A 9,269-nucleotide genomic window follows, 5' to 3' on the forward strand; every position below is an offset into this window, starting at 1 on the left:
ACCCAAGTTCGGTTCGTGACTTTCAGATCGTAGCCGGACTTCCAGCTTCCGCAAGATTAATCAAGAATCTCTTCTTTATGGCGCTCTGTGAGTTATTTTATATTCTTGTTTTGATCCTGGATTTTTGGTATGTATTTATTTGCGGTTTTGTTTTACATACCTATAAAGTTCCATCATATATATCTGCTACTAATTAAGTACAGTCAAAATTATATAGCACGCTAGCTTTATCATAAGAAAAGTTCTAGTTGTACATCCCAAAAAGGAGTTTAAATTTCATACACTTTCATCATAGAATTCGTAAATTCTTTCATTTGGCCTGACAAAAATCAAATATTGGCCATTGGATGAAGGGGAGTAAAATTTATAGCTTTTTTTGGGGTGTATGGATAGCGTTGCTCTTTTTATAATAATTTGATTACAAATTTTCTCACATGACTAGTTCTTCATATATATAGAAAGAAAGAAGTAAGTAATTAGCAAAAGAGACCAAGTAAAAAGTTGAACATGAGAAGAGATTTTAATCTAATTAAGATACCTTGGAAGCATAGTTTTCACATTTGAAGTACTAGGAAGATTCTTTTGTCATGTCCCTTTACACATTGATGGGACCATCAAATAGTTAGGTAGCTAGAAACAAATCAAAAATATTGTGCATAAAACTATATATACAAACTAATTATTATGGGAAGGGTTTTTTAAGTTTCTTTTTTCAAGTTACGTTCTTTCATTTTTCCCACTAATTAAACCTCTCTTGTATTAATATAATTTTCACTCTAACTTAGGCAATTTGATCACATCTTGATCTCTCCACTGATATGCCATGTTCATTCTTTCATTAAATAATACATATATACATCTTAAGAGAGAGAATGATATAGAAAAATATAATTGATTGGTTATATATATATATATATATCATGTGGGCAATTTAGATTTTTTGAGATAATACATAAGTGTTTAGAATATAATATATAAAAAAGAGTCCTACTATATTTTATTTGTTTAAGCTATTAATTAAAATAATCCAATTTTTCACATGATATTTATATCAAGTTCTTTATTTTATTTATATTCTTCAATTATTTTCGTTATATTCTCCTATTTCATTTAAACAAATAAGTACTAGAGCTATTAAAATCTTCAGAATATGTAAAAACAAAAGCTAAAAATTCTATGCAATCTTATTTAAAACAATTAAATGAATAAATTTTTGATTTAGTGACGAGAGATAAAAATAAAAGAGAGATTTGGTATACAATAATTAAATCTATCATGCAATAACCATATCTGATAATATAATTTTATGTACTATTATTAAAAATAATGATCTCTACATATAATCATATTTTATTTTTTATTTTTTTTTTTACAAACTGATTTATTTATTTATTTATTTTTTTAGTTTAATTTTTTTTAAAAAAATATATATCTACATGCGGCACACGGTTTAAGGACTAGTCCGCACTATATTGCATGCCGACAAAAGTACGATAAAATTAGTTGATTGTAAGTTTCCGTATAGAAACTTCTATGCGTACGTCACGAAAGATAAAATTAGAATTTAGCCAAATCCGACTCATTCTATTTTCTCTAGAAATTTATTTGTATATATATCCCTTCTAGAATAATAATAACATTAACAATCACCATGATTTAGAATGTTATAAGTAAGATTATTTATTTATTTATTTTGAAGAGGTTAATACCCTAAATTAGGCGAATTAATCACCAAAATGTCTAAAACACATTAAAATACGTACCCAATAAGTTATTTTTATGGAGTTGTCACTTTGTAATCTAGCTTGTTTACTGATGTATCAATAATATTCTCGATAATATGAATAATATTATACTATTGTAAATAAAACTAAAATCAGATGAAGAGAGCATTGATAGACTATTTCGTAATCAAGGTGCGTCGACTAAACATTAATTTTGTGTTATAGTCATAGATTCTGGGAAGAAACTACGTTCACACTTGCTAGAAAAAAGGAAGATCCTTTCGCTGATCCTTTCGCTGGCTCCTGTTTCACACCGTACAATTAATCATTGTTACATTTAGCTTAATTTAATTTACTTGGTTTTGTTCACTTACCAATTATACAAATCCATCCCACTGTTTTCTTTAAAAAAAAAAAAATTAAAAAGAAAATGAGGGGTTTTCAGAAGAGTTATTAATAATGGCTCAAATAAAGTTTATCAAAAGACTTATTAATTTTTGCTCAAATTAATTGACATGGTCTTGGTATTGTTAATTGGTCATTTTTAGTGAAAGGATTATGGACTAATTATTAAATAATTATATTAATAGATTTAAATTAAGGGTAAATTTTAATTTGCTCTTCATATAGTATAACATGTACATTTTCACTTTTGCTACTCTATGGCTTTAACTTTTTTTTCCAATGAAAAAAAAAACCTAAATTTTTAAAATCATAAGGTGCTAGACTCTTTAATAATAAACTTTTACAATAAAAACATTAAGTAAAATAATAATATTTTTAAATATAATTTTTTAAACTACGACATGACAAAAATACGCAAAAATAAAATAAAACATTACCTTAAAAAAATTTACTTTACCCTTAACATATTTTTTAAATATATTAATAAGGGTTAATTTAATACAGGTCCCTACAAACATAGTAAATGACAAATATATTTCTGCAAAATTCAACTTTATATGTTGTCCCTACAAAAATTCTGTTGTCAAATATGTCTCTATTGTTTGCTATCGTTAGAAAACCATTAAAAAAATATTTATATTTTCAATTTTACTATCACAAATATATTTCTTCAAAAGTCATAACAGTATAATATAAGAGGAGTGAAAATGTCAAAAACTAATCAGAATTAAGTATTTAACCAATGATTAATTAATTTTTTCTAACAAATTCTAACGACATAAACATATTTGAAAATATCGGAACTTTTATAGAAACAACATATAAGAGTTGAATTTTATAGAAATATCTCCATCATTTACTATATTTACATGTATCTATATATAAAATTAACCCATATTAATAATAAATAAGCATAGAGGCAGCTGGATAATATCATCTCACCAGTATCCACGTGGCAATTAAAAAAAAAAAAAACTACTGCGCGTGCAAACACATGCGGGCCACGTGTCACGTAGCGCATCGGACGCAAAGATTCCCGACAAAAATCCCCGTTCACACGTATCGCGATCCCCCGCGCGGGGCGGCGCCGACGTGGCACCTTCGGTGTGAGGGCCTCGGGCTGCGTGACGTCGCACCGGTCTTTAGTAGGAGATCATATTTGCTGACACGTAGGAACCCGGTTAGCCGTCCCACGTGGCGTTGACCGTTGACCCTCCCATCACCACCACCTATAAATACGTAGCCGATCCTCCTCCAATTGAACCTTCGCCGTAGCACTAAATTCCACACCAAATAACCCCCCAAAAAAAAAGAAAAAAAAAAAGAAGCAAATTGAATCGTTCTAGCGAGGGAAAGAAGAGAGAAGGTATGGGGAATTGTATCGACTCCCGAGGCGGCGCGACGTGGGTCGACGACGACGACTGGGGATTCTCCGACGAGGATGAGCGCAAGAGGAGTCCGTTGCTCGGAAAGAAGGGATCGGCGGCGGCGGAGGCGGCGGCGGTAGGCCCGAGAGAGGTGAAGATTAAGATCACGAAGAAACAGCTGCGAGAATTGTTACGAAAGGCCGAAGGCAAAGGGGTGCCAGCCGACGAGGTCGTGGCGGAGCTTGCCTGGTTTGTTGAGTTCGGCCGCGAACATCGCGAATCGCATTGGAAGCCCGCGTTACAAAGTATACCGGAGACCGGAGAGTAATGAAAATGAAAAGGAAAAAAAAATTGTAGCAATGATGATGATAAGTTTGGTTCTTTGATTCTTTTTAGAAATTTTTTCTTTTATGTTTTTAGCAGCATTTGTGGAGTACCGCTTTTTAGCAGTTTCTCCTTTGGAGGGTGGACGTGTAGATTTGCATAAGGTAGTGTAAATATATAGATTTGGAAGGAGAAATGGGGAGGGGGGATATGTTGGTTTTTCCATTGTATAGATCGTAGGTTCGTATCTATGTATTACGGATATTTCTATAAGTCTTGAGGATTCGTGTCGGACTCATATCCGATGTGGACATTTTTTAGACACGCGTTCAATAGTTATCTATGGCGCATACATTTTAAATATATATATATATAGTGAGTTTACTATGCTTTTGGAAGCACGGAGCCTTCCGTACTTTTAGGTCATTTTCGAAGTTGCGACTTTCGAATCGTCGATCGGCTCCATTAAACTTGATCTAGAGTATTTGAAGTAACTAGAAAATAAATTTTATGGTTTTTTGATATCATTTGTCTAGTGATCAAAAGGGCTCAAAATCAATAATTTTAATGGCCATAGTGAACCGTTTGTAAGTTTAACGGTGTAGAAATATCCAAATCACATGAAATTTTGATAGAAAATTCTTTATACTATATAAAACAAGATCAATATCTTTGATTTAAAATTTTAATGTCATATTATCAAGTTTTGTAAGATTTTTATTTTCAGCCGTTGATTTTGAGCCCCTTTGTTCATTAGGCAAATAATATCGAAAAATAGCATAATTTATTTTCTAGGTACTTCAAATACTCTAGATCAAGTTTAACGGAGCCGATTGACGATTCGAAAGTCGCAACATAGAAAACAACTGGAAGCACGGAAGGCTCCGTGCTTCCAGAAGCATAGTAGCCTCGCTCTCTTTCTCTCTCTATATATATATATTTATTTTATCTTTTTTATACATATCCTATATAAATGATTAATATTTTAGCTTTTTGATGATTGCAGATAAATTATTTTGGACAATATAAATAAATTTGATCACACCTTGACCTCTCCACTGATATGCCATGCATGTTCATTCTTTCATTAAATAATACATATATACATCTTAAGAGAGAGAATGATATAGAAAAATATAATTGATTGGTTATATATCATGTGGACAATTTAAATTTTTGAGATAATACATAGTGTTTAGAATCTAATTAGTAAGTAGTGAACTTGAATAGATGAGCACATAATAGCATCTAGTATGAAAATTCTTCCTGAATATAATATAAAATAAAGAGTCCTACTATATTTTATTTGTTTAAGCTATTAATTAAAATAATCCAATTTTTCACATGATATATCAAGTCCTTTTTTTTATTTATATTCTCCAATTATTTTCGTTATATTCTAAAATTTCATTTAAACAAATAAGTACTAGAGCTATTAAAATCTTCAGAATATGTAAAAACAAAAGCTAAAATTTCTATGCAATCTTATTTAAAACAATTAAATAAATAAATTTTTGATTTAGTGACAAGAGATAAAAATAAAAGAGAGATTTGGTATACAATAACTAAATCTATCTATAACCAAATCTGATAATATAATTTTATGTACTATTATTAAAAATAATGATCTCTACATATAATCGGATTTTAAATTTTTTATATTTCTTTTTACAAACTGATTCATTTTTTTATTTTTTTTAGTTTACTTTTTTTTTTTAAAGAAATATCAAAATGCAGCACACGGTTTAAGGACTAGTCCGCAGTATATTGCATGCCGACAAAAGTACGACAAAGTAGTTGATTGTAAGTTTCCGCATAGAAACTTCTATGCGTATGTCACGAAAAGATAAAATTAGAATTTAGCGGAATCACCGGCCGTCCCTAGAACAAGTCGCAAAGGGCTCGGTGATTGGTACCCGAGACTCAAGTTCGAATCCTAGTTGATTCACATTTCCAGCTGAGTTTATTTCTAAATGAAATAAATGAAACGGATAGCATGCTACCTATTTCTCCAAAAAAAAAAAAAAAAAAAAATTAGCGAAATCATACTCATTCTATTTTCTCTAGAAATTTTTTTTGTATATCCCTTCTAGAATAATAATAACATTAACATTAACAATCACCATGATTTAGAATGTTATAAGTAAGATTATTTATTTATTTATTTTGAAGAGGTTAATACCCTAAATTAGGCGAATTAATTACCAAAATGTCTAAAACACATTAAAATACGTACCCAATAAGTTATTTTTATAGAGTTGTCACTTAGTAATCTAGCTTGTTTACTGATGTATCAATAATATTCTCGATAATATGAATAATATTATACTATTGTAAATAAAACTGAAATCAGATGAAGAGAGCACTAATAGACCATTTCGTAATCAAGGTGGGTCGACTAAACATTAATTTCGTGTTATAGTCATAGATTCTGGGAAGAAACTACGTTCACACTCGCCAGGAAAAAGGAAGATCCTTTCGCTGGCTCCTGTTTCACACCGTACAATTAATCATTGTTACATTTAGCTTAATTTAATTTACTTGGTTTTGTTCACTTACCAATTATACAAATCCATCCCACTGTTTTCGAAAATGAGAGGTTTTCAGAAGAGTTATCAATAATGGCTCAAATAAAGTTTATCAAAAGACTTATTAATTTTTGTATGCTCAAATTAATTGACATGGTCTTGGTATTATTAATTGGTCATTATTAGTGAAAAAATTATGAAAAATAATTATATTAATAGATTTAAATTAAGGGTAAATTTTAATTTGATCTTCATACAGGATAACATATTTTCACTTTGCTACTCTTCCAACGAAAAAACCTAAATTTTAAAATCATAAGGTGCTACACTCTTTAAAATAATATTTTAAACTATGACATGACAAGGTAAAAATACACAAAAGTAAGATAAGACATTACCCTCAAAAGAATTTACTTTACCCTTAACATATTTTTTAAATATATAAATAAGGGTTAATTTCATACACGTCATGAATGGCAAATATATTTCTGTAAAATTCAACTTCTATATGTTGTTTCTATAAAAATTCTGTTACTTTCAAATATGTCACTCTGATTTATTACCGTTAGAGAACCATTAAAGAAATATTTATATTTTCAATTATGTCATTACAAATATGTTCCTTCAAAAATATAACAGTATAATATAAGATAAATAAAAATTTCAAAAATTAATCAAAGTTAAGTATTTAATCTATAGATAACTTAATTTTTCTAACGAATTCTAACGATAAGAATATATTTGAAAATATCAAAACTTTTATAAGAACTATATATAAAAATTTAATTTTAAATAAATATATTTATCATTCACTATATATATCTGCAGTATCTATATAAAATTAGCCGTTATTAATAAATACGCGTACAGCTGCATAATACAATCTCACCAGCATCCACGTGGCAATTGAAAAACAAAAATACTAGTGCGCGCGCGAACACATGCGGGCCACGTGTCTCGAAGCGCATCGGACACGAAGATTCCCGACAAAAATCCCCGTTCACACGTATCGCGATCCCCCGCGCGGGGCGGCGCCGACGTGGCACCTTCGGTGTGAGGGCCTCGGGCTGCGTGACGTCGCACCGGTCTTTAGTAGGAGATCAGATTCGTTGACACGTAGGATCCCGGTTAGCCGTCCCACGTGGCGTTGACCGTTGACCCTCCCATCACCACCACCTATAAATACGTAGCCGATCCTCCTCCAATTGAACCTTCGCCGTAGCACTAAATTCCACACCAAATAACCCCCCAAAAAAAAAGAAAAAAAAAAAGAAGCAAATTGAATCGTTCTAGCGAGGGAAAGAAGAGAGAAGGTATGGGGAATTGTATCGACTCCCAAGGCGGCGCGACGTGGGTTGACGACGACGACTGGGGATTCTCCAAGAGCGCAAGAGGAGTCCGTTGCTCGGAAAGAAGGGATCGGCGGCGGCGGAGGCGGCGGCGGTAGGCCCGAGAGAGGTGAAGATTAAGATCACAAAGAAACAGCTGCGAGAATTGTTACGAAAGGCCGAAGGCAAAGGGCTGCCAGCCGACGAGGTCGTGGCGGAGCTTGCCTGGTTTGTTGAGTTCGGCCGCGAACATCGCGAATCGCATTGGAAGCCCGTGTTACAAAGTATACCGGAGATCGGAGAGTAATGAAAATGAAAAGAAAAAAAAATTTGTAGTAATGAGGATGATAAGTTTGGTTCGATCTTTGATTCTTTTTAGAAAATTTTCTCCTTTTTTTTTTTCTGTTTTTAGTAGCATTTGTGAAGTACTGCTTTTTAGCAGTTTCTCCTTTGGAGGGTGGACGTGTAGATTTGCATGAGGTGGGTGTAAATATATAGATTTGGAAGGAGAAATGGGGTTGGGGGGAATATATATGTTGGTTTTTCCATTGTATAGATCTTAGGCTGGTATCTATGTATTATGAACATTTCTACAAGTCTCGGAGATCTGTGTGGGACTCATATCCGATATGGACATTATTTTAGACGCGCCGCGCGTCCAATACTTATCCATAGCGCATACATTTTATATATATATATATATATATATATATATTTTACTTTTTTCATACATATCTTATGTAAGATGATTAATATTTTAGCTTTTTGATAAATGTATATAAATTATTTTGGACAATGTAAATAAATTATATATAATAGAACTTTTTTAAAAAAAAAATATTTGAACTATCAATGAAAATTTTATATTAATTTTTATTCGTATGAAAAAATATAATAATATTTTATTAAAATTAATATTATATATATAATTAATATTTACTATTATATTAATAATATTATATTTTACTAGCAATGTACACGTCGTGTTCGTGTTCTAATTTTTTAAAAACTATCGAGTCGCCGTGTTCGAATCGTGCCATGTCCCGTGTCAGTGTTCGTTACGTCTAGGTTGGTATATATAGAGTATAAAAATATTTACCTATCTCCAACTATCATGACAACTTATTATTGACTCTCCATTTAATCTTATTTCTACTTTCAATCTTTATTTAATGTGAATATCCTTCAAATGGAAGGGTTAATTGGTGATTTAATGTTGCACAAGTCATGTGAAAAAAACTTTCTAGAGTCTCCCATTCAGCACAAATTTTCTGCAACAGCAGTGTACAGAAAATTTTTACACACCGGTCGATCTCGCAATGTATGAGAAGACAAGATCGATCTCACCTTTCAAATGAGCCGCAAAATTAATAACCAGAAGAAATTTCATGCACATCGAGTACGTGGTCCCTGGTCGACTCCATATTTTAAGAGCTTTTCAATGGATTTTCAAAGAGCCGGTGCCACTCTTGGGGTTCTTGTCGCCGCGAACTTGTACAAGGACTTTGATGCAATCTAACAAGATCTTAGCAAAATTTTCCAAATGAGACAACATAGCAGGTGCGAGCCCGATCACCGCAGAAGAGATCGTCG

At 31.8% G+C, this 9,269-nt stretch overlaps 1 protein-coding gene across 1 annotated transcript; it reads left to right on the top strand.

Moving 5' to 3' along the window:
* On the top strand, positions 3,396–4,153 carry LOC109712486. The gene has a single exon (XM_020236068.1). It carries the CDS (start codon positions 3,498–3,500, stop codon positions 3,822–3,824), a length of 327 nt encoding a protein of 108 aa, XP_020091657.1. The 5' UTR covers positions 3,396–3,497; the 3' UTR covers positions 3,825–4,153.

Source organism: Ananas comosus, linkage group 7 (genome assembly GCF_001540865.1).
Source record: "Ananas comosus cultivar F153 linkage group 7, ASM154086v1, whole genome shotgun sequence".
Lineage (NCBI taxonomy): Eukaryota > Viridiplantae > Streptophyta > Magnoliopsida > Poales > Bromeliaceae > Ananas > Ananas comosus.